General features: G+C 35.7%; 1 protein-coding gene across 4 annotated transcripts in view; it reads right to left on the bottom strand.

The window, feature by feature from the left end:
• Window positions 1-27,425, bottom strand: part of TRAK2 (trafficking kinesin protein 2) — a 63,785-nt gene that overhangs the window by 12,026 nt on the left and 24,334 nt on the right. For all 4 annotated transcript variants that reach the window (XM_032637150.1, XM_032637151.1, XM_032637152.1 and 1 more), the window contains exons 3-13: window positions 20,529-20,723; window positions 12,258-12,334; window positions 10,605-10,721; window positions 9,398-9,607; window positions 8,652-8,730; window positions 7,067-7,197; window positions 6,562-6,636; window positions 5,482-5,619; window positions 2,926-3,005; window positions 2,424-2,621; window positions 471-769 (exon numbers count right to left, since the gene is read on the bottom strand). In XM_032637150.1, the coding sequence (XP_032493041.1) occupies window positions 471-769; window positions 2,424-2,621; window positions 2,926-3,005; window positions 5,482-5,619; window positions 6,562-6,636; window positions 7,067-7,197; window positions 8,652-8,730; window positions 9,398-9,607; window positions 10,605-10,721; window positions 12,258-12,334; window positions 20,529-20,723 (1,599 nt within the window). The remainder of the gene's footprint in view (window positions 1-470; window positions 770-2,423; window positions 2,622-2,925; window positions 3,006-5,481; window positions 5,620-6,561; window positions 6,637-7,066; window positions 7,198-8,651; window positions 8,731-9,397; window positions 9,608-10,604; window positions 10,722-12,257; window positions 12,335-20,528; window positions 20,724-27,425) is intronic.

Genomic DNA, 27,425 nt, shown 5'->3' with positions numbered 1-27,425 from the left:
GAAACTGACCTGAAATTAACAGAACTGAACAAAGAAAAATACAGACACACATATCCATAAGTAACTGACACTTTTTGGTAAAGAACTTTTTTTTGAAAAGGAAGGTAGAGATGAAGCATTACATATAGATTATTTTTATTCATCTATCATATCCTGTTTATCTTACCATGAAAACCGCTACCAAGGATATTCCTTAGCAAAGGACAAGAAAAGATTATTCCTCCTCCCTCACAGTTGTAAAAAAACAGTATCAGTAGAAGAGAACTGACAGCTGATGGCTTGGAGAATGCAAATCTCTTCATTCATTTTCCACAAAGTTCTGCACGGTCACACAAACAGCAAAGATTTAGGGATAATAAAGACGTCTTCTGCATTTAGGGTTCTTATAATTACAAGAGAAATCTCAATTCCAGGGGAAGGCAAAGCCAACAAACAACATGGCTTAGAAACAGCCCTTCCTTACTTATTACCTTCAAGGGGCTTGACAATTTGCAATTTTTCAGGCATAAAACCTCGAAGGCAACTGGCACTGCTCAGGTCTGTGATCTCCGACTGGTCGGTGCAGAGGGAGGCAAGGCTCTCTGTGGGGATGCCACAGTCACTTCCCCCTTCTTTCTGGCCAGCCAGAACCTGGATCTTCCGTTGCCATTCTTCAGCAAAGAACTGCTTCTCACTTAAGTAGTTCTGTCGCCGCAGACTCAGGCGATGCAGGGCTGTAGCCAAATTGCTCTCTGCAGAGTGTCCTGGTTGACAGACTTTCTGGACGTTCCTATGGGAAAAACACATTCACCGACTAGATCTGTGAGGGGCATAAGCATAGCATAGACCTCTCCTTTCCACAATGGTGAATGTTCAAGAGATTGATCTTAAAAACACATATCTTTTCTTAGATAGCTGGAATACAGAAATAGTAACAACAAACCCAAATCTCTAATATATATATATAATATTTTTATTTTTTATAAATTTATTTATTTATTTTTGGCTGCACTGGGTCTTCGTTGCTGCATGCAGGCTTTCTCTAGTTGTGGCGAGCGGGGGGCTACTCTTCGTTGTGGTGCACGGGCTTCAGTAGTTGTGGCATGCGGGCTCTAGAGTGCAGGCTCAGTAGTTGTGGCGCATGGGCTTAGTTGCTCCACGGCATGTGGGATCTTCCCGGATCAGGGCTTGAACCCGTGTCCCCTGCATTGGCAGGCGGCTTCTTAACCACTACGCCACCAGGGAAGCCCATATATATAATGTTTTTATAGGTCATTTCAAGTGACTTCAGATAGGCAAAACTATACTTTATTATGTTGTATTTATTAACTTTTCTGTTTCACTTAATTTATGAACCTACAGATAATGACCATCTATAAATTCAGTTTAGGTAGTCAAAAAACTAAATATTATTATATTTCACTGAATCTATAATACCATTGAAGTCAAGAGGTACCATTATTTTATGTACTAAGAAAGAAAAAAATGCTACCCATTAAACTATGACATGTCATTAGCTGCAAAAGATAAACAATTTCAAAAATATTAAAACGTGAAAAAATTTACTTTAGGCCATAGAATCCTCTATGAATATTACAAACATTTAAAAGAAACCAATAAGATCTGTAAATACCGCACTTTCACAGTTCTGCAATACACAGTTTTTCACTTATTAACATTTAAAAAATTGGCGGTATCTTACAACTGATACCAAAAGAAAGAGTAGCAAGCCAAGCTTTAGTTATTCCATGTGTGAATTCACACAGATCTGTTTGTTAGATCTTTTCCTAAGGTAACTGTGTACAATGAGGTAGTATTGAAACATCAAGCTATTGTGTGTATAGAATCTACCCCTAAAACCAGGCAATACAATTGAAAACCCAAGGTAATGGGTTTCTGCATTAAGACAGACTTCCCTCAGATGCCAAACATCTAATTTTCAAAAACTTTCAGCTGACTTTCCAGTCATTCTCTTTAATTTATAGTTATACAAAATTCAATGAACTGAATTAATAAAAAGCAGAAAAAAATCTAAATTTAAACAAATAGGAAATTAAGAGCAATCTAGTTTTCCTCAATAGGTATTCCAGATTATTGCTTATCCTAATGGCACCAAAGCAACTGAAATTAGGACCATGGGTTATGAGAAAGTGTCATGTAATGCTATGCATAACTGCCAATGACCAAACAGATTCAAACAAATTTGACTTTGAACACAAGATTTAGACTCAAATTTTGCCAAACCAGAGACGAAAGTAGTAAAGAATTTTATAGTTCAATGAAAACTCCATTTTGAATACACTTAATTAAACTTTTTCACTCCAATGATCTAACAAATAATGATACAGGGAATCATTACTGAATGAAGACTGACAGTTCCAGAACTTCCTTGGGACAGCACAGAGCAATGCTGGAATTTGAGTGTGTGAATCTATGTTTCTTACCCTGGATCTTCCTCCAAGTTACTCTTCTGGATTGTTTTGTCCTCTGTTTGTTGTAAACCAGATTCAAAAGGTTTTGCTGTCATGATGACACTTGAACGGTTGGAGCCTGGAATGGGTAGCAGAGCTGGGAATGGGACAGAGCAGCCCCGTGTGTCATTGGCAACCTTGACAGTATCAAATACCCGTTTTTGTTGGGCTCTGTCAAAAGAGAAGTGTTCATTATTGCCACTGCCTACCACTGGAATGCTTTAGAAAAGAGACATGTAAGTGTAGTTAATTAAAAATAAAGCCACCCTGAAGAGCATCTGAAGTTTTGGAGAAATTATTAGAAAATAAATTTCAGAACAAGAGAATGCTCTCACAGATGCAAGCACTACGAGGAAAAAACCGAATAGTAAGCAGATTTACTACTGAATCCCATAATACCAATCACTATGGATTGTGGCTTCTGTTTAATTTCCATCCCAATGGTTGAGTAACAACACATGTGATCTGAACTTACTTTTGTTTAAAGAGAGAAGATTCCTCATCCAAACTCAGCTTCTTACGCATGGTCCCCTCAATCTCAGCCGCCAGAGATTCCTAAGAAAAAGAGTTTGATGTTACAAACAGTTATTATCTAAGAAGCCTGTTAGGAGAAATAAACTATCTTTAAATTATTTAACGGAGTTTCCAGAATCCAATACTTTCGGTGTTATAATAAAAGAAAACATTCACAGGCTAAAATGCAGGGGAAGAAAAGAGACATTCTGGAAATGTAACTTTTAAACAAGAACCAACTACTTTTTCATGATATATTTTTACAAGAAAGCAGTGGGAAAAACCAATTATGATAAATAAAAGTATTACATATGCAGACACACAAAAATAAAAGGTTTGAAAGGCTATAAACCAAGATGTTAATAGTGATTCTATGGAGGTCAGGATTTGATGGTATTTAGCAATTTCTTTTTGCTTCTCTGTAATTTCTAACTTTTCTATAATAAATATGTAAAGCTTTTATAATATAAAAAATTGTTAAAAGAAAAATAAGTAAGCTTCCCCTTCCCCTGGTCAGGGATGAAGATTCAACTAGCATGGGTGTCATGCTCAGTGGGGCTGTGCTAACAATGACTAGAATTGGAGGTACTGGTGTGAACTCATGATTTTAAATATACATATAAACATAGGCATGAATGTAAAGATAGATATAGATGTGTTTATGTGGGTGTATATGAACTTACACATATTTCCTAGCTCTATCTGTTGAGGGGACCTCAAAGCAATGGTACTCTAGTGGCACTGGATACCTAGCACCCAGATTTTGGATTCTAAATATCATTTCTCATTAAAAATAACCAGAGCTCCTTGGAGAATGGCTGATCCCAGGACTGGGCCAGGGAAAGGGCAAGAGAAGCTTGAAGGAGATCCCACTGGTCATATCTTGGACAATTTAAGTATCAAAATAAAAAACAGTAATAATGGATTATAATCCACTGATTAAAATAGGAATCCCTGAGTCTAGACTGACATAACCAAATGAACAAATGAATACATAAATGACACAGAAAAGCTCTAACTTATAAAAGAATGCCAACTAAAAAAAGTTGAAAAAATGATGGAATTAGAAAGTCACCATTGGCAATTATCATAGTAATAACTGAGTCAGATACATCCCCATCGATGGGTGCTAAAACTAGTGGGTAAAGGCTTGATGAGGAACAGAATAAACAGTCTCAAAGTATCACCCCCAAAATAGTAACTTTGATCGCTTGGTTAAGGTAGTATCTGACAATTTTCATCAATGCAAAGTTAATTTAGTAACATTAATTCAATTAACTATTAACAATGATTAACTTTACAATGGAAAAAACTGGCAGATACTACCTTAACCAAGCGATCAAAGTCAATTAATATCATCAGCAATGGGAAAAAGAGACAATGTGTGCCTTGTAATACAATGTTCTGAGAAGAACATGGCATTACCTAAATCTAATTGTGGGGAAACAACAGACAAATCCAAACTGAGGACATTCTACAAAGGTCATGAAGGACAAAACAAAGACAGAAGAACTGTCCCCGATTGAAACAACCAAATGCAATGTATCCTTCAAAGGACACTGTTGGGACAGTTGGCAAAATTTAAATGGGCTCTGTGGATGAGACAGAGATAGTATTGTATCAATGTCAATATCCAGAAGTTGATGGTTATATGTGGTCATGTAGGAGAATGTCCTTGAGAGTATCCTTGTTTAATGAATACACACAGAATTATTAAGGGGTAACAGGGTTATCTGCAACTTACTGTTAAATGGTCCAGACAAAGTAAGAGAACGATATGACAAATGTAGTAAAATATTAAATTTGAGAAATCTAGATGAAGGATATATGAGTTTTTTGTACTATTGTTGGAACGTTAACCTAAGTTTAAAATTACCTCAAAATTAAAAAATATTCTGCCCCAATATTCTCTAGAAAATCTATTATAATTTATAGTTTCAGTCTTTTAAAAAATTTCACAGGATTGCATGTAAGTGTTTAAGAACTAGATTATTAAAATAACTCTTTGAACCAACATTACAAATTCGGGCATAAACTCAGAAGTTTTCATTAATTTCTTTATTTCAAAAAAAAGATTGTTTATTGAGGAATCAAATCAATATGATTCCTGCTCTCATGGGACTTACACTCTAACTGAAGTTAAATATAGCAAGAAACTCAAGATCTGTTAAAAGAGGTTTTAAATGTTCAGAGCACTATTTGAATAAGTGGTATGTGGTGGGATTAGGGTAAGGAGGATGACTGTAGTTTAAGTAACTCTATGGGACACAGACCTAACCTTAATTTCCTTAGGGTTCATCTCATACAATAAATCTGGAAGGTCAACTGTTAGAAGGAAGGCTACAATAAATAAAGACTATTAAGGTAGATACAGATATGCAAATGAAGGCCTAAATCAATAATTAAATTCAATCAACAAGGACAAACCATGTTACCTCTTCTCAAGATGCTTTACACCATTAGAAACCATATTACTCTCAGGACCATCTAATCTCAAGTTTCTTTCTCAGTTTCTTACCCCAGAAAAAACTCCGTATGGCTGGGAGAAGTAGAGATGAGCAGCAGGGCCAGATCTATTCCGAAGTTCCTTTATTTCTTCTTGCGATTCATGTAACATTCCCAGACACTCCATATTCCTGTCTTGTAACTCATGCAGCTGAAAGATAGGATGGCAATTAGTGTTCCTTATTATATTCTCAAAATGACAATGGGGAAAAAATCCCATTGGGATAAGTTTAAATTTTATCCAGAGGACTAATTTTATGAATTTAAATTTAATACAAAGACTCTGAAACAGACTAAGCAAGGAAAGTATATATATTTCAAGCTGCCAGATTTAGGGGTGTCTTGGCCAGAATTATATATATGCATGATTTCCTAAAAATGTGAAATGTAGCTGAGACAACCATAACTGTCAATTCAATAGTAAATGCTTCCTATCCTTAAAAAAAAAAAACTTATAGAGGAAGTATAATAGCTATGGTCAAGTTAGTTTAGTGGAATATTAGATATGTATATTTTTAAACATAATGAACATGAATGAACTTTGAAGTCTGTAAATGACAAGATCAAGTTTACAAAGTATTTAATAAGATGTCAGGGTGCTCAATCATCCTAAACAAGTAGTTTCTTCTCCCTTGTTTCAAAATTTTTTTTTATAGTTAGATACACAAGCATGTTAAAAGAGTACATAATTTTCAGAGAACATTTTAACTTCAAAAATTTCTTCGAGTGTGTTATGTGGACTAGATCATCAGCACCACTAGGGCTAGGGGTGCTTATTAAAAAATGCAGATTATCTTATTTTAAAAACTGTTGGGTTAGTTAATATAGACCTGTAAAAGGGTCATGTATTCCTAAAGAATCTTATAAACTCAAGGTTTTCCTATTAATCAAGAAGGATGTTGTCTTGTTACTATTATTTTAGAGACAGAATCTTTAAAAAGCTTTACTTCTTAGATCTCATAATTTTCAGCTTAATCTTCTGTTGTTGTTTTAAATCTGGTTATCACCTTTAGCCATTCTTATTCACAAAGAAGAAAGGAACTATTCATTCCTCCCCTCCCATATAACACAAGATAAAGGAAGATTTCATTACCTCCATCGTCAGTTGTCTTTGGGCATCTTTGGAAGCTTGGAGGTGAAGTCTCAGCTCTTCCTTCTCAATCACATGCTAACAACATATTAAAAGAGACATGTGAAGCCTTCCCATATAAAATACAGGTTACTCTCTTTTTAAGACATCTTAAGAACATATTTCAGGGATGTAGTCCAGAGGATTATCAAAAGCTAACCTTTCAAAAGCCAAATAAGTGCAATAAAATGGGCAGAATACAAAATCCATCAAGGTGTTCAGAGGACGATGAGCATGAATCAGTAGTTCACATCACAACTTCTGAGGAAAATCCATTTTATGGAAAGAAATAGTGATTTGAAAGTAGTTATTCACGATATTTCATGACAGAAGACTAAAACAGCAATCAGATTAAAGCAATGTAAAAGGGTGGGGACCATGTTTATTTTGCTTAATGTATCTAGCACTTAGCAGAGTGCATAGTACTAGGTCAGTGCTTAACAAACACCTGTTGAATGAATGAACCTACTTCTTTAAGTTTGTGCTGAAGATCTACAATCTGAGACAAGAGAGAGGAAATCTCTTCTTGGTAACGAATCAGTTCATCACTCTTCCCAGACAATTCTTCAGTCATTCTGGACATCTGAGCATTTGTTTCACCTGGAAAACAAAATAAAAAACTTAAAATTCATATAAATATAGGGCAGAGGTTGGTAAACTATGGCCTGTGGGCCAAATCCTGTTTTGTAACAAGCACTGGACTACCGTGAATTGATTTTTCTCTAACATAAATTTAAAATAATAAACCTGGATAACCCAATAGAGAAAATTAAAGATTCTTCTGAAATAGACTAATGCTGGGAATTTAATAGGAGGCACTGAAGCTAAAAAGAGATAACTTGCAAAGGCAAGCAAGCTAAAGATTCTGCCTCAATCTTTTTCTTTATGAAGGACAAGAAGGCTGAAAAGAGGTGAATTATATATCTTTGCAAGGGCCAAGATATTTATGTCTTTGAAAACTCTTCAGGAATGTAAATAAGATCCCAAAAGAAATGAAAATCAAACTTAACAAATCTAACAAAGGAATATTTCCAGAATGGAACAGTCACAATCTGTAAAAGCTACTGAGATGCTTCTGTAGGAGAGACTTTCTGGGATACCCAGCAAACTGAGTAGGGCCTCTAAAGCAATTCTTACAATGCAGCATTCTTGCATGCTTTAGAATTCCACTGGGGAAATAAATCTTTGTTTCATATAAAAATTTTGACATCTAAACCCAAGTGGCAAAGCTATTTCTAAGTGTTATATAAAACTATTTTTAAATCGATGTAAGTCTATAGCAATTCAAAGGATGGCAATAAGGAGACAGGAGACCAGAATATAAACTCTTAGGTAAGTCATTGCTTTTTGTTTTTAAAGTGTAAAAGGTGAGTAATGATAGTGTTGATGGAGAAGATTCAATTTACATTACTCTGGTTCTCTAATATTCTGTGCAAGGTACCACATTCTGAAGCCCACAGCTCAAATGATCTGATATGTTGTTATCATACCTTCTCTTTCAACATAAAAGGCTATATATATCAATATTTATAAAGAGATTAAAATTTTTTCTCTAGTAAAGCTGATCTTTTTCCAACTGATTTACTTTAAAAAATTTTAGGTAACAATACAAGAGAGTAAAATATATTCCTTTATAGACACAGAGCTGGCATTTAACAAATACTCATTGAGTGTTACGTTTTACACCATCATTTAATCCCTAGATTTGCTACTAATCAGTTTTCTGACTTTGGCAAATCATATTCTCTATAGGACTATTTCCTCATCAACAAAATAAGAGCTTTGGTTACTTTCATTCTAACACGCTATAATGGGTAGAAATATAGGTCTTTATTTAATGATGATGACAATTTGAAACAAAGATACTTCTTAAAAGTACATATGGTACTTTATTTAGAGTTGTGGGCTCAATGTGATATTCCAAGATTTTCAGCAATTATTTAAAATTGTTTCTTGAGATGCTTCTATTGAAACCATTGACCTAATTTCTGAGTTAGTGATATCCTACCAAAGAACTGCCCAAAGGCTATAAAACAGAATACATTAACACTTACGAAGTTCTTTAACACAATCACTGACAAGCTGTTGTTCCTTCTCTTCATAGGTAATCGTTTCTGTCTTTATGTGACAAGCCTTCAAGAAAAAAAAAAAATCAGTATGTGATAATATCTTCTAATGATTTTATAGTATTAACTAAAAAAATCTTTACTACTTATTTAAAGATAAAAGTTCATCACTTACAAAGGAAAACAAAAACTCATAAAGCTTTATCTATCATAAAATAAAGACCATGGAAAAGGACATGACAAATATCTCCCCCTTATTCCTCTCAGGGCCTTCGCACATGCCTACTCATCCCCACCCCAACCCCTCCCCTCTACTACATATATCTCTGATAGGCTAACCCTTAGCCTCAGCTAAAATGTCACATGTTTAAGTAGGACTTCTTTGATCCATTCCCCAACCCCCCATTATATAAGCTCATGAAACACTGTAGTTTTCCAATATAGTTCTTAACTTAGTTGTAATTATTTAGTTATTTGTGTAAACTCCACAAGCTCTACATTCTATGCTGTGCCTTTCTCTATTCCACCTGTCAGCTTGCTGTTATCCACTTTTCAGTGGGATCTAAGTAACAATGGAGGGCAAGCACCTGTGCCTTGGCTGTCACCGCCCCCCCCCCCCCCACTGCAATGTCAATAGCAAGTCCTTAGTTATGCCATATTTCACCTTAATACTACCTGGACCTAAACCTTATAGCCTTTAAGGTAAAGGAGAGTGAGAATTAAGTTGACTGTACCTTGGATCGAAGAACCATATTCTCTTCTTCCAGTTCCTTGAGCTTTTCTTGCAGCATGTCCAACTGCAGCAAACCTTGAGATAAGCTAAAGGACTCATTGAAGCGAAGAGGTGTAGAGCAGCTGGAATCAGTTTCACTCTCTTCAGAAGCAATGGAGACAACTCGAAGTAACTCATCTTTCTTGGACAGCTCATGCTGCAGTTGATTAACCTGTACATCAAAAGGGTTTGATTTACAAGATGGTCTTTATTTTGCATTATTTACAAGTAATATAGCTTCTAATTCACGGAGCAATTGTTTCTCACCATACAACAAAGTCATAAAATCAGCTGTTAGGTTTTACTGACTAAAGTAACAAGGGCTACAAAGAGAGTAACAAACCTCAGATACTTCCTAAGCTATAATTTTAGAGCATTAACTCAACAAATACAGCTTTCTCTATACTAGGTGAAAAGAAAAGCCAATTTCCATATTCTATATAATGGGAATATAGGAGGAAAATTTCACATAAGATGATACATTCACAATTCAAAACAAAACAAAATGGAAGAAACTTCAAAGTATCAGAATAGAACCTTACTTCAAATTCTCATCCTAAAGGTTTGTATTTTATAAGCTGCATAACTATACATGACTTCCCAACTTTAGTTCTAGGGAATAAGTACTTTTAACACAAAGACTTGAATGTTATTAAACATGATGATTTATAAAATATAAATGAAACCAGATAATAACAAATTATGGAAGATTTAAAATGTAACCATTCAAATTAATAATAAATCAGTTCTCACTAAAAATATTTATTGCTATGGGATAAATATAGTTTCAAAAATTTCTTTTCCTTTTCTTTTCTCCTTTTGTTTGGGTTTCTGAATAAAGATACTTCCTTTGGGTACCTATTATTTGGGGGTACATTTAAAAAAAATAAATTTAAGATAAGATCACACAAAAAATCTATAGAAAGGAGTAAGGATAAAGTGTTAGAATCTAAGCAGGATGCCACAAGTACTGTAGGTACTGAATACAAGCTTTTATATTGACTAAGGTAGAGTCACATGAGTACTCCTCTGTACAATAACACTTCATTTCTCTACTGGTTAGTTTAATGGATACTATTGTCATCACTTCAGGGACACCCAGGAAAATAAATTCTCCATTTCCCAAGACCTAATTGCTTCATGCTGCAAATACTTGATCCAGGACTTACTTGATCAAAGGCTTGTCCCAGTTGCTCCTCGAGGGCTTCATTGTGCTCAGACAAGGCATGGTTCCGCTTTAAGAGAGCTTGTCCAATTCGAGCAGCTAGCTCCAGATCACGATCCCTCTGTTAAAATACCAAACACACCTTTTGAGTACAAACAAAATTAAGTGGTAGTTTAAAATTCTGCAGTCACTTTTGCTAAACTCAAAAGCAATGTCCTAGAAAGCATCAAGATCCATTTTAATGCCCAGATATTACAAATGAATACAGGGCCTGACACACAAATGATGTTTAGTATACATTAGTCAAATGGATGACCACCACAGTTATAAATGCAAGAGGGCATTTCTTGATATCAAGTGAGGTTTACTGATCACCCCATTAATTAGGATAGAGCAACCCAACTTTTCAACTTATGACTTTAGGGACTTACAAAATCAATATAGTCTGTAAAAATGGGGACAGGGCCTGACACACAGTAAAAGCCAAATAAATATTTGTTGAATGCATTTGTCTATTAAGCATGGTAATGATACAGTAGGCAGGTTGAATACAGTTCCAATTAGGGCAAAGCTTATATGCATTCAGAGCCAGAGACTTAGAGGAAAGCATAATCAAGAGCCCTATTGTCAACTGGTATAAGAATCATGATGTGAAATAAAACAGGGGATATAATAGACTGGACATTTTGAGGCTATAGGGTTCTTCTTAGAGTGTAGAAAAGAAGGGAGTCTGAAGAAATTGGTGGTAATGATGCAGGAAAGCCTATAGAAAAGTCAAGCAAGGCAAGAGTTACTCTTTCTGGGTAGATGGTGATACTTAGCAAGGCACAGGAATCCTCGACATGGTGGTAGTGAGGATTGTATTCTGTAAGGTGGAAAACTATCAATATACATCTGAGTGCCTTATAGTATTTGAGAATGGGTTCCACTTACATTAATCGCTGTAAATAAAATTATGCTTCTATTTTTTTGGTCCACAGCAACATGAAAACAGGTGGATGGATTATCTCCAAATTTTCAAGGCCCACTTACCTCATTTTCAACATAGGCTAAGTGGCATACACAAAATCATTCTGGGGAGCTGCTGAGGGTTAGGGGGGCATATGGGGAGAAGGGTACTTCAAAGAGAAAGACTGAAATTTCCATCATCAACTGAAACTGAAGCATAGGGAGAGACCTCTTGACCGCCACTTCGAAGAGATATACTATACATACTAAAAATGTCATGGACAAAGTGAGCTCAAATAATAGCCTGAATAAAAGTAGAAAAGGGAAGATGCTTCAAACTATTGGTGTTGATTTGCAATGGAGCTGCTTCTTGAATGGGCAGCTCTTTTCAGGGTGAGTGACACCAAGGATTTACTTAAAAAAAATTTTTTTTAAAAGATTGCTTTTCTAGGACAGAGAAGCCAGCCAGCACCATTATAACACAATAACAAAAAATTAAGCCCTCTACAATTTCATAACAATAAACTTCAGGAGCCATCTTCTTTGGAATGCCAGTTGGTATGCCAGTTGTTCTACCTGTAACAACTTTATACAGAACAACCTACAGCAAAGACATCATCATTTTTCATTGATATGCAAATTTGATAGATTCTAAATGATCTTCAAGTTTTAGCTTTTTGTACTGGAGAAAAAAAAGACATATTCCTACCTCTGCCAGGAGATGTGTAACCATGTCGATGTCATTGTACGTTTTGGTCATCTGCTCCACCCTGTCTGTGCCTAGAACTAAGATAGTTAAAAACAACAGTTTATAGGATATAGAAATAACACAAAGTTTTAAACAGTCATAAGAATTGAAAGATAACAACACAACAAACAACCCAGGCTTTTACAAAAAGCCATTCAGAATTAAAAAATAGGTGAAAAAAGAAAAGGGAAAGAAATATTTCATGTGTTAGACACTCAGGAAATGGACCAATTACTACAAACAAAATGTACATCATACAATAAATTAAGAAAGTATCAAATGATCACAAGGCAGCTACCTCCTGACTGTCTCCTCTTCCCTTGGTAAGACTGGAACTTTGGGGACTTCCCTGGTAACGCAGTGGTTTAGAATCCACCTGCCAATGCAGGGTACGTGGGTTCGAGCTCTGGTCCAGGAAGATCCCACATGCCGCAGAGCAATTAAGCCCGTGTGCCACAACTACTAAAGCCCGTGCGCCTAGAGCCCATGCTCTGCAACAAGAGAAGCCACCGCAGTGAGAAGCCTGTGTACCACAGTGAAGAGTAGCCCCCGCTCGCCACAACTAGAGGAAGCCCGTGCGCAGCACTGAAGACCCAATGCAGCCAAAATTTATTTATAAAATAAATAAATTTTATTTTATAAAATAAATTTTATTTAATTAATTAATTAATTTTAAAAAAAGATTGGAACTTTGGTTCACTCACACTAGAGAATGTGAGACTGGAGAATGAACTGAACCACCATTTGTTTTACATCCTAATCTAAATTAAAGTTATTGAGGGGCGAGTTCATGAGGAGTTATGTATAAAGGAATTTAATTAGAATTCTGTTGTGATTATCTCGAACATCTATGATCACCTGTCATGTGAGCTAGTATCAATAGACAAGGAATAGGACTTGTAGGACTTCTTGTAATTCTATTATGAACCATAACACTTTTTAGCTTAATTAAAAATCCTTTTCCTTTATGATAAGCTTCATCATATGTAGGCCTTTGCTATAAACTAAACTGTACACTACAGTATTCCTTGCATAACTCAAACCCATTATTTCTGGCACTCCATAAATTCAGGAACTGCACTTGACTAATTTAGCTCCAAAGAAGAGAACAGATATGATCCTAATGATTCCACAATCACAGTTAGCAATAAGGTAATGATGCATAATAAAGGTAATGGTGGTAATGATGCATAATAAAAGAGGGATCTTTTGACTTTGGAGTGCATTACATGAAACAGACTTGTGTTTGACTTAGACTGCTTTTAAAATTAGTTTGCCTTGAAGTGTGAAAAATCAGAGGTTTGAAGCAGAAAAGTCGAATTCACATATTTGAGTGAGCTCGAACAAGTCACTTACCCATTCTGAGATTCAGATTCCACATTTATAATATGAAGCTGATAACCTCTCACAAGGTCATTAGGAGGTTCAAATATGATAATCTACTAAGTAGTATTTAGTAAACTGCTAGGTATCATGTAACTATTTACAGCTATACTCTTTAAACACAACTGGTATGTATGAAACAGCCCTGATTTAAAATTCTCTGTAAATAATACACTGAGTTGGCAGCAGAAACTATGATTTAAGTCATCTATACTTCTTTAGTCCCATCTTAACACTTAAGGCTGCTCAAAAGACACCATTAGATAGGTTTTACTCTAATCTGAGCTTTTAATTTTTCTTCTTAGCACCACTGCTTAAAATGAAACTGGGAATTGGGACTTGCCTGGTGGCGCAGTGGTTAAGAATCTGCCTTCCAATGTAGGGGACGCAGGTTCGATCCCTGGTCAGGAAACTAGATCCCATGTGCATGCACAACTAAGGAGCCTGCTGGCCACAACTAAGGAGCACATGTAACATAACTAAGGAGCCCATGAGCCACAACTAAGGAGCCTGCCTGCTGCAACTAAGACCCGGCGCAACCAAAAAAAAATAAAATAAATAAAAAATAAATAAATATAAAAAAATAAAAATTAAAAAATATGAAACTGGGAATTACCCAGAGCTTAATTATTAATGATAGTCTTACTTCTAGTTAAAAGTAAAACAAAGTGTTGGGGTTGATAGCGTTAGGAGATAGCTGAAAAAGTTTTAAATTGAAAATAAGAAAACTAAAAACAACAACAACGACAAAAACACTAGAAAGAAACATTTTTACTCCAAAAGAATTTTTATTTACAAGTAGAGAATTTTTACTTATTAGTATAAATTAAACTATAATTTAACCTCAGGGATAAGGGAAATAGGCTTTTGGGCCAGGAATCTTCACAGTTTAACTTGGTAGCATAGCAGGAACAAAGGATTAAAAATTAAGGCAGATACTAACAGCGTGTGGTCTCTTCTACTGCTTGTCTCAATAATACACGGGAAAAAAATCAAGTCAATATATCCACACTCTAAACTACAGAAAACTAGCCAATGGTTGCAAAAACAAAAGTAATGCAGGGCAGTGGGTCTCAACTCCAGATTCTAATTTAATTCATTTGGAGGAAGTCCAGGGCACAGGTAGTACGTAAAATATGCCAGATGTTCTGACGTGAAGCTAGGGATGAAAACTACTGATCCAGGGTTAACACTCAAAGCAAGAACCAGCAATCCTGGAGACTCAGATAAAAACAGTTTTTATACAACTAATTTAAAAAATACATGACATGGCTTATATTATACGACTGATAAGAGTTGAAGATGAAGTGGCAAATTTAATCTGAAGTCAAACCAGTAAATTAAGGATGTAATAAAATACTGTGAGATACCAGTCACACATGATGAAAGGGGAATAGAAAATGAAGGACACAGTAATACAGAAGTGTTTAGAATAAAATATGTTTTAGTGAGGAGAAACTAAAATATATTTCCCATAAATGCTTACCATCTGTCATAGTCTGACAATTTAAAGCTGAACCTTAAGAAGTTACCTAGTTTAATGATCTCTTTTTCTTATATAAGGAACCTTGACTAAGAGGAATTATGTGACATGTCCAAGACAGCAAAGCAAACTATTAGTGTCAAAGCCAATATAATAATGAGGTGATAACAACTCCCGTCTCACAAAGTCATAAGAAAAAACTTGGGTCTGTTCATTCTCAGTGGCGGAAATGGGCTCTTTGCACCATGTTGCTGTTTCTACCACAGTCCCACCATGATCAAAAGGCTTTTATCTGATGAAATATTAGAGTATTTATCTGTGAACACAAGTTATAAAACAACATACGTACCATTTTATTTATTTATTTATTTATTGCGGTACACGGGCCTCTCACTGTTGTGGCCTCTCCCATTGCGGAGCACAGGCTCCGGACGCGCAGGCTCAGCGGCCATGGCTCACCGGCCTAGATGCTCCGTGGCATGTGGGATCTTCCCGGACCGGGGCACGAACCCATGTCCCTTGCATTGGCAGGTGGACTCTCAACCACTGCGCCACCAGGAGAGCCCCATTTTTCTTTTTAACGTGTGAGTATATCTATACATGTCTATACACAAGAGACGCTGGAAGGCTATAAGTCAAAATGTTAATAGTGCTTATCTTTGAGTAGGGGTTATGGTTGATCTGTTGCTTTCTGTTCAGTTTTTTGCTAATTTTCCATGAAGAACAAATGTTATCATTGCAATCAAAAAGTAGCAGCTCTTGTTAAGAGGTTTCAAAAAGGAAAAATGAATTTTCAAATGCTTAAATATTTATTATGGCAAAGAAGTTAGATAATGCAACCAGAATTCTCCAATTCTTATGTTTTAAGTGAAACAGTCTATAGACCACCAAGCCCCAAAGGCTGGGCCACCTCAACTGCACCGAGTTGCTCAATTCATAGAGGAACACAAAGCATAGAGGAACACAAAGGATTCCTCTCTGCAGCCTAATCAGTTCTGTCTTCTCTTCTCTAACACAATACTCCTGATAAAGATAGGCTGCTTGGGATGATTCCAAAAGTACTCAGGGCAAAGCTCTTAAGTATTCTCTTGGCATTTAAGTATTGTGATTAAATGCTTCCAAAGCGATAGACTAATTCTTCACTGTAATTCTGTAACCAGGAATTCAGGGCCAAGCAGGCTGACTTTATTATAATTCTATCAAATACTATTTTTCCTTCAGTTCTCAGAGGTTAAAATAAAATATGTTAAATGGTACAGAAATTACCAATGCTCCTTGTTTGTTTCCAGACATGAACTTTCTAACTCTCTAAGAACAAATTATATATCAGGGAGAAAATAAACATTTGTACAGAACATTTTTGGTTTCTGAAGGTTGTTAGTTAATGTTCAACATTTTTGGTTAATATTTGGAGAATCTAATATTCCTGAAAAAATATGGGGAGATATATATAAGCACTTCACTAATTCTTACTCTATGTTATATCTGTGTAATTTCACATCAACCATCCCCCAATCATTTTCAGGATGGAAAATGCCAATGTTAATCCATTTTGATATCCCTGTTATTTATATGAGATGGTTCTTGAATAGTTCTCATATGTCCTTTTACAAGGTCTAGAGTTTTTACCCCAATTATCTAATTTTTAAAAGACTTCTAATCTTTCATCACTCTCCAAACCTCCCACACCAAAAAACAAAAGCAAGACAACAAAAAACAAAAACGAAACACACAGTTTCACATGGCAGAATAAAAGCTAGAATAACTCCTGATAACTACGGACAGGTCTTGAGGTTTTAACCCCAAAGAAGTGGTTCTTGCTACTATAATACAGAGAACATTTCTGCAATACAAAAAACTGCCTTCAAAAGAACTGAGGCAGAACAAAAAGGAGGCTGGTGATATATACGGTCTAGGACAGCCTTTCTCAACAGGGTTCCAGGCGAGAATTAAGCCCCATAGATAATGCTTTGAGTTATCTCTGACAAATGCTCTGACAAATAATACCTACCTAGTACATAATGTAGAGGTGATAAGGTAATTCATTCTACAATAAATGTCTTAGGGCATATGGCTTAATTCTTCTGTGGAACTGGTTGCGAGGAATTATGAATCCGCTAACCTCTACAACTTGACTTATGGTTAATGCTTCCTGAACATTATCTGTTGTATTTCCTTTCTTGCCAGTACAGGTTAATGATTTTCAAGGGCAGAGTTGAGGAAAAGTATAACTATCAACCAGAAGTAATAATTTCTACAATCTATTTCTTTGCAAAATTCTACACCCTCCCTAATTCCTTAAATTCTCCAATTAATGTCACTGTGAAATGGCCATATGGCTTTGGTGACAAAGCTTTAGATCAGTGGTTCTCAAATCTGAGTGTGCACCAGTACCATCAGGAGGACTTGTTAAAACAGACGGGCCCCACCCCCAGAGTTTCTGAATCAGTAGATCTGGGATGGTAGCACAAGGATCTGTGTTTTTAGCAAGTACCAAGTGATATTATATGTCATTAATGATGTGTAATTATTACACATCATTAATGACATATAATATCACTTAGTACTTGTAATTAATGATGCCTTAATTACAACTTATATAACCACCTCCTTTTTTCTTATGCATTAGGAAGTGGTACAGGTGATCCCTTACTCCCAAATAAAAAATACCCTGAAGGGCAGATCAGGTTTCTATTTTCAGCCTTCACACGAACAAATAAATGGTACTTTCTGTCACAGTGTGATCTGATCGCACTGCTTGCCCCATGTCACTGTGGGGCTCTCTCAAAGAATGCACGCAAAACATTCTTTGAGTATCTTAAACTTTGTGTAAGGCAGGGACTAGGAGAGAATTACTTTTTTGGACCCACCCATTGTTTACTTTTAAAATAAAACACTTGAGAGCCATCTCTTTCTGGTTTGGTAGGGGCTTCAAAGAACAACCAGTGTCCTTTTATTCATGTGAGATAGGTTCCCATCCCAAAACCTTGCCCATGTTTCCTTCCAAATTTCTTTGTTTTCTTCTCATGGCTCTTTCAATTTCTTTGTGTTATATAAGAGAGAAAGTGCCTCTGCCTGTGCCGCCTCTTTTTATTAGCTGCTATAATTCATTTTAATGAGCATGAGTATCTACTGGCATGTGAGGTAAGTCAGGATAAGAAGGGGCTGAAACAGCACCAGGGAGCTGAACCCTAGGATGGCTTGCCAGGGTCTGTAGTAACTATTCTAAACCACAAATCTTGACATCTCAAGGGCATAGAAAACTGTGGAAAAGGGTAAGAGAATGGTTTGTATCATGCCTTTTAAGTTCTTTTTTTAAAAAAAATTTTAAATTTATTTTTGGCTGCGTTGGATCTTCATTGCTGTGCGCAGGCTTTCTCTAGTTGTGGTGAGCGGGGGCTACTCCTCGTTGCGGTGTGCAGGCTCCTCATTGAGGTGGCTTCTCTTGTTGCAGAGCACGGGCTCTAGGTGCACAGGCTTCAGTAGTTGCAGCACGAGGGCTCAGTAGTTGTGGTACACGGGCTTAGTTGCTCCATGGCATGTGGGATCTTCCTGGACCAGGGATCGAACCCTTGTCCCCTGCATTGGCAGGAGGAGTCTTAACCACTGTGCCACCAGAGAAGTCCCCATGATTTTAAAATCTTGGTCAATTTGCTAAACAAAGTAAATCACTTATCTTTTACATTCATAAGATAGAAATTCATAATGAAGTTTATTTATATTTGAGTGAACTGTTAACCCAAAGAATTGATACCTTTAAAATAACAGTGAAATTAAAGTACAGTACAGAGATAAAGTATCAGTGAACGGATGATGATCCTAGCTTCTATGCTTCATGATATTAGGTGTATCATATGTAGTTTAATTTTCAAATTGTTGAAGTGAAAATAGTACCATTAGATGAAAGGAATAGGACACTTTTCCAGATCTTGGAAGTATGGATCTTGTAACATCCTATTAATCTCAAGTTTTAAATTGCTCCCTTGAACACTATGGTTTGTTTATGTAAAGTCCTATAAACCAAGTAGTTTAGAATCTGTTTACCTTTTATTTCCCAGTCTTTTTACTTAAAATTCATCCTAAAAGTAACTCCATTAAATCATGATCTAAGACATCTTTCTAGCTAGTCTCCCTCACTGTCCCCTCCAGCAGCATACAGGACAAAGAACATGTAAACTAAGGGGCACTTTCTATGCCACTTTATCAGAATAATGACAAACTAAATTTATCCCAATGAAATTTCAGTTTGAAATTTTCTCACAAATCTAAAAACTCAGGGAACAAAGGGAAATGGAAATAAAATAGTGTTCCTTTTAAAAAGCATTTTCTAGAAAATCTCAAGCAAGTAACTTCTCAAACTATGAAGTTAAGAAAACCTTAAGGGCCTTAATTTAATATTCAGCTAATTAAAAGAATTGTTGAGGACAGAAATACAGTTCTATTTGAGTTCCTAATTCAAATTTAAACAATGTTTACAATTCTTTTTCTGAGCAGTAAGTAATCTGGTTATAGGAAAGTACCATTAAAAGTTAATGATTACTGGGGCTTCTCTGGTGGCGTAGTGGCTGAGAGTCCGCCTGCTGATGCAGGGGACACGGGTTCATGCCCCAGTCCAGGAAGATCCCACATGCCGTAGAACAGCTGGGACCGTGAGCCATGGCTGCTGAGCCTGCGCTCCGCAACGGGAGAGGCCACAACAGTGAGAGGCCCACGTACCGCAAAAAATAAAAAAAAAGTGACCTATTTAATTTTGTCATTTTTAAAGAGTGTGGTGTAAAACAGACTTATTTTCAGGACAAATTTGGCTTACTTTCCCACTGAAATATTCTCTGAATCCTTAAGTAAATGATGAAGATTACTATACAGTGTGCACGTATTTCTCCTCGGCATTATTAAAGCTACTTATGTATCCAAGAACTCCGTTTCTTAATGACTTGACAAGTTCCCGTGACTATATCAGTTTAGTAGGGTAGATTAGAGTCAAAAAGCTGATGGCTCAAGATATTAAAGTATTAGGATAATAAATGCTGTGAAATATAAAGGGATATTAAATTTTAAATACTTTCACTACTTTTTTTTTTTTTTAAGTTCCCTTTTCTCCACAGTTGGAGGAAAGTATCGAGTAAAAGATTAGAGAAATGGAAACCTCTGAGTATGCTTGCAACCCTGGACACTCAGAGTCTTAAGAATGATAAACTTTCTGCATTCAGACATAACACAATTAGAACCATCTCTTCATGTTGTTAAATCAGTTCAAGTTAAAGTAGATACAAACTGAACAATGGCTAGGGATGTTAAATGTTTTAAAAGTCAACACCAAGATATTCATGATCTTTAGTTCAATGGACAAACTCTAAAATACTCACTCATATAACGGAAAGTCTCTTCAGCAAGGACTGGAGAGAGGGCATCAGATCCATGTCGCTGCTGGCGTGGGGACTGAGTCCAGTCTTGATTTTCATATAGAAAGAGAGAGTCCACTCTTAGCTTATACTGGGGTAGCTGTTCTTCTAGCAGGCTCACCAGCTCGACTTCAGGGAGATCTTCATTGGAGCACACATCTAAAGAGGAGATTCCATGTAAATGAATCCAATATATTTCAATTTTCTAGGCTACAGAGAAAAATCGATGAAATTAGTTTTGTCAAAGTAGGATAATCAAAGCAACATTAGCCAATACCATGTCTCCGATGATTTTTATTACTGTATCCTGGTACTACAGTTGGCCTTTCTCTAGGTTTCTTTAATATGAGAACTTCTATAGTAAAAATATTACCATGAATTTTAATTGTATCCTATCTAAAAATATATTGCTTAGGGAATACACTTATGTTTTTAAAGTTTAAAATTTCTTATTTCTTCCTTATCAATATATTTAGTGCTGCTTACAAGAGATCTGATCTCAAATAACATATGCTTCGGGGAAAAAAGGCAACACAAAACAACCAGAAGAAAAGGAGTTCAAAAGGAATAAAATTACATGTTCTTTAACAACAGAATTGAACTCTGTGGGAGGATTCTTCAAAATCTGGAAAAATTACATTTTACTACATTCTCACAGAAGCTAGATATAAAAAAAAATTAACTTACTGAAAATGTGATACATTTAAAGTCTTGAATACCTTTCACATCACTACTCGCTCACTTGCACACCTCTAACTCCCCCTGCTTATACTTCTCTGAACACGCTTGGGCTTCTCCACCTTCATGTGTTTGCTCCTGGCTTCTTATTCCAAATGCTGCCCATCATTTAACACCTCCCAAATTTAGCAGTTTACAAAAAAAAAAAAAAAGTTATCTCTTTTAATATGCTTAAAATACTACAGCTTAAAATAGAGAAAATACAGGATGTCATATCAACCCTCTCATTTTTAAAAGAGATCTGGTATTTCCTTTGGGGGTGGCATAAAGAAACATGTTCTAACTCTGGCAAAGAACAACAAAGTTCATTTTAAGAAAACATACCTTAAAAGAGTAAATTTCAACTACTTGATCTTAACAGTGAGGAGGCTGACATTAATCAAATCAAGTACAAGGAGACTGACAATATCAGACAATCCTATTCACCCAGAAGGACAAGCAGTGGCTTCATAACCACAAAGATGAGGTATATAATCACAGAGATGAGGTACATTTAAAACCTTAAATATGGATCTAAAGAAGCTCCTCTCAACCCTTAGCAGATCTCTTAAATAAGAGCTCTGAAAATACATCCAAATTGTATTACTATGAATTCTATGCGACTATTCAAATTTTTCCTGCCACAAATATATCACATACAGATTGTCATTATAAATCTGCAGGAAGAGAAGTTGACTATAAATACATGCAGAGCTAAAAACAGACTCTTAGGCATTCAAGGGTATAATGAAAATGAAGAAAAAAGTAACATTCATTAAAAGAACTACTATTCCCTAGAAATTTTCTTTTAATAAGTAATAATAAAATTCTGTGAAAATTCAAGATTACCAATTCCCTACTTCAAAAAAATAATTTTAAAAGTGAGTACACAATCAAGGTTTAGTAGATTCAAATAACATCCTTAGGGGCAAATCCTATTTGCTCCTCTCTCTCTCTCTCTATATATATATATATTTCAAAAGAAGATGTTGGGGGTAGGAGTTTATTAATTACTTAATTTATTTTTGCTGTGTTGGGTCTTCATTTCTGTGTGAGGGCTTTCTCTAGTTGTGGCAAGCGGGGGCCACTCTTCATCGCGGTGCATGGGCCTCTCACTATCGTGGCCTCTCTTGTTGCGGAGCACAGGCTCCAGACGTGCAGGCTCAGTAGTTGTGGCTCACGGGCCTAGTTGCTCCGCGCCATGTGGGATCCTCCCAGACCAGGGCTCGAATCCGTGTCCCCTGCATTAGCAGGCACATTCTCAACCACTGCGCCACCAGGGAAGCCCCCATATTTTTGATAATGTACTATTTATTGCTTTCCTGATTGTCCAGTCTTAATATTTTTATCCTCCAAATGTCCCTTCCTTATGCTCACTTCTTTCTAGCCACTTTGCCTCCCTTTAGGTTCGAGGCCTCCTCTTGTTTCTCTTGAATATGGCCTCAAAAGTGGTCTGTCCTCATTACACTCATATTTTCCTCTACATCTTCATATCTTTATTAAGTTACTCTCCTACACAAAGCGAAGAAAGGCCTGAATTTCATCTAGCCAAAGTAGAAAAACCTCATGAACAGTTAGGACAATCAAAAGATCCTAGAAGCGTCATGCCTACTGGTAGTAGGGTTAAATTAATGCAGAATAAAGCATACTAGAGTATGGTCTTGTGATATAGAGACTTAGATAGCAAAGATTAAAAACAAGCCTCAAAAGAACTGGTATCGGGCCTCCCTGGTGGCACAGTGGTTGAGAGTCCTCCTGCCGATGCAGGGGACACGGGTTTGTGCCCCGGTCCGGGAGGATCCCACATGCCGCAGAGCTGCTGGGCCCATGAGTCATGGCCGCTGAGCCTACGCATCCGAATCCTGTGCTCCGCAATGGGAGAGGCTACAACAGTGAGAGGCCCGTGTACCACAAAAAAATAAAAATAAAAAAGAACTGATATTATCAGCAAGTAGCTTGAGGACCTGCCAAAATAATAACAGTTTTTCAAATAAGACAAGAAAATTCAAACATCAAACAACATAACATTCAAAATATTCAGCATTTGATAAAAAATTACTAGATATTCAAAGAATAAGCAATTTGTAACCCATTACCAGTTGGAAAATAAATCAATAGAAACAAGCCGAGTAAAGACAAAGATGATAAACGTGGTAAAGAGCAATTTCGAAATAGCCATTATTAATATGCTCAAAGATTTAAAAGGAAAACATGAATTTGATGAAAAGAGAAACAGAAAGTATTCCTATATTTATAAAATTCAAATAGAACTAGAGTACAATATCTAAATTTAAAAATTCACTGGATAACATTAACATATTAGATACTATCCAGAAGAAAAGAACAGTAGACTTGAAGGCATAGCAATGGAAACGAATGTGAAAAAAGATTAGAAAAAAACCAGAGCATCAGTGACTTGCATCACAATAACCATCAGTCTAACACACATGGAATTGGAGTCACAGAAGAGAAGAGGGAGCAGCAAGGATATTTGAAGAAATAACAGTCAAAATCTTCCAAATTTAATCAAAACTATAAATCCATATTTCAATGAAGTTCAGTGACTCTAAGCAGGATAAACACAAAGAAACCCAAAGAGAAAAATCTTAAAAGCAGAGAGAGAAAAAAAGACACATTACATTTGAGGGAACAAAGACAAAACTGATCTCATCAGAAGCAGTGCAAGGTAGATGACAATGGAATGTCATTGAAGTGTATAAAAAAGTCAACTTAGAATTCTGCACCAGTGAAAACACCTTTTAAAAATGGTGAAATAAAGACTTTTCAGACAAGCAAAAAACTTTGACTAGTCATTGCCAGCTGACCTATATTCCAAGAAATGCTGAAGTTCTTCAGGCAAAAAGGATATAAGATGGGAAGTTCAATCTACAAAAAGAAATAGAGTGACAGAAATGGTAAAGCTGTGTGGAAATATATAAGCCTTTTATTCTCATAATGTATTTAACTTATAACTGTTTAAAGCAAAAATAATAACAATTATGTATATAACATATGTAAATATAAAAGGCATGGCAAGAATAATACAATGGCAGGGGGAAATGGAAGAATACTGTGTGTCACTTTATGGAATAGTATAATGTTATCTGAAGATAGACTGTGATAAATTTAAAAATGCATATTGCAAACTCAGAGCAACTACTGAGAAAAAAGAGAGGTATAGCTACTTAGGTCAATAGTGGAATTAAAATGGAACCCTAAAAAAAACAAACCAACAAACAAACAACTCAAAAGAGGAAAGGAATGAGGGGAAAAAAGGAAGAAAGAACTTTTAAATGGAACAAAGAGAAAACAAGTAGGAGTTTAGTAGACTCAACTAAACTGATAATTATATTAAATGTAAATGGTCTAAACATACCAATTAGAAAGTAGAGATTGTCAGACTAGATGAAAAAAAGATCTGACTTTAAACTATCTATAGGAGATGTCCCTTGAATATTCAGATAAGTTAAAAGTAAAAGGATGGAAAATGTTACCATACCAATTCTACAAAAAACTCTTTCAAATATAGAGAAGGGAATACTTCACAACTCATTTTATGAGGCCAGCATTGCCCTAATACCAAAATCATGCAAAGACGTTGCAAAAAAAGGAGTACAAACCAACGAATGGGAAACACACACACACACACACACACACACACACACACACACAACATTAGTAAATCAAATCCACAATATATAAGAATGATGATACATCATGACCAAGTAGAGTTTTCCCCAGGAATGCAAAGCTGGTTTAAAATAAAAAATAAATCAATAGAATTCACCACACCAATGGATTAAAAAAGAAAAACCATCTCAGTAATGGAAAATAGGTATTTGACAAAATTCAATACCCATTCATGACAAAAACCTGTCATCCAACTAGGAAGAGAAGGACACTTTCTCAATTTGAAAAAGGGCATTCTCAAAAAACTTCTGGTGAAAGACCGTAACTTCACTCCTAATATTGGAAATTTGGCAAGGATGTTTGCTCCCACCACTTTTATTCAAAAATATACTGAAATCCTGTCCCATTCAAAGGGCAAGAAAAAGAAATAAAACACATCTAGATTGAAAAGGAATATGTAAAACTGTCTCCATTTGCAGACATTATGGTTTATGTAGCGAATGCTAAGGAATCTACAAGAAAGTTAATAAAACTAAGTTAAGCAAAGTTGCAGAATACAAAGTCAATATATAAAGAATCAATTTCATTTCTACATACTAGTAATAAACAGCTGGAAAATAAAATTAAATAAACAATGTCATTTATAGTAGCAGAAAAAAATTAAAAATTTAGGATTAAATTTAATAAAATATGTGGAAGACCTGTGTAATAAAAACTACAAATACCATTAAGAGAAATTAAAGAAGACCTAAATAAATGGAGAGATATATCATGTTCACAGATTAGAAGACTCAATAGTCTTAAGATGTCAATTCTCTACAAAGTCTATATGATTCCATTCAAAATACCATTAATCTTTGTTGGCAGAAATTGACAAGCTGGTTTTAAAATTTATATAGAAATGTGAAAGGTCTAGAATGGCCAAAATAATTTTTTAAAAAGAAGAGCAAACTTCGAGAAATTATACTACCTGATTTCAAGATTTACTACAGAGTTACAGTAATCAAAACACTGTGGTATTTATGTAAAGATAGACTTAGGGATTAAAGAAACAGAATGGAGAGTCCAGGAATAGATCCACACATACATAATCAAATGATTTTTCAATGAAATTACCAAGGTAATTCAATAGTGTAAAAGATAATATTTTCAACAAATGGTGCAGGAACAATTAAACATTCAACTGGGAAAAAGAAATCTGGACCCTAACTTCATTATATATTCAAAATTAATTATAAAATTGAACTAAATGTAAAAGCAAAAATTATAAAACTCTTCAAAGAAAACAAAGGAGAATGTCTTTGCGATCTTCAAGTATGCAAAGATTTCTTAGAAATGACACAAAAAATATGAACTATAAAAGCAAAAATTGATAAACTGGGCTCCACCAAAATTTTAAACTTTTGCTCTTCAAAAGACACCATTAAGAAGATGAAAAGGCGAGCCATGGTCTGGGAGAAAATATTTGCACCCCTTTACCTAACAAAGGATTTACACAGAATATAAAAAGAATATTTACTACAATTCAGTAGTAAGACAGATATAAAAATGGGCAAATGATTTAAATAGACAACTCAAAATATCTAGAAATAGCCAACAAGCACGTGAGAAGACACTGAACATCATTAGTCATCAGGGAAAAAGAAAGTGAAACCACACAGAGGTACCAGTACACACCTACTAGAATGGTTAAAATCAAAATCACTGACATTAACAAGTGTTGATGCTGTTGTGCAGAGGTCAGCAAACTATGGCCCACAGGCCATACTGAACCAAACTGTACACTTAAAACGGGTGCATCTTATAGTATCTTAATGCAGGTATCTCAATAAAGCTGAACAAAAAATGGGAAAAACTTTAGGTTTAGATGGGTTGCAGAATTTTATGGAGTTTTAGAAAAGTAGTACTGTGCATACTGTATGTTATATAACACCTCCAACTGGTTTTGTAGCAGTATCCCATATTTAAACACATTAATACAATTTCAGCAAACAAGTATTCCAACTAAGTGAGATGTCTAGAAACAACTGGACAGGTCAGGTTTTGTGGACCAGTGAGTTTTAGAACCAAAGTTTAGAAAAAATTTTGGGTGTACAGAGTTTTTAAAATTTAGTCTTGCAGATAAGGACTTATGGGGCTGTACCTGTTTTTGCATACCCTATATGTCCTGAGAGCCTCTTATGTGCCACATACTGTTGTTAGGTGACTGCAGGGCACAGAAACACAAGCAACCCTGTTCTTGCGGAGACAGGAAGATAGGAATAGGAAGACAAGATAAGGGAGATAAGTATGACGCAGTTCCTACTGACCAGGGCTCACACGGTACAGGGAGTCAGATGCAGACAAGGAACAGCACCCAAGGCAGATTTTGATAATGCCATAGGAGACCTGGGGATGGAGAGATTAATTCAGTGGTCTCTGAGGAGACCAGGCTGGAAAGAGAGGCTGAGTTCCATCATGGTGGGTCTTATACGCATTTTATCCTGTAACCAACAGCACTTCATTTATTAAACT

The sequence above is a fragment of the Phocoena sinus genome, chromosome 7 (genome assembly GCF_008692025.1).
Source record: "Phocoena sinus isolate mPhoSin1 chromosome 7, mPhoSin1.pri, whole genome shotgun sequence".
In the NCBI taxonomy this organism is placed as follows: Eukaryota; Metazoa; Chordata; class Mammalia; order Artiodactyla; family Phocoenidae; genus Phocoena; species Phocoena sinus.
The sequence above is the reverse complement of the archived record's forward strand: the minus strand, read 5'-3'. Positions and strand labels throughout refer to the sequence as shown.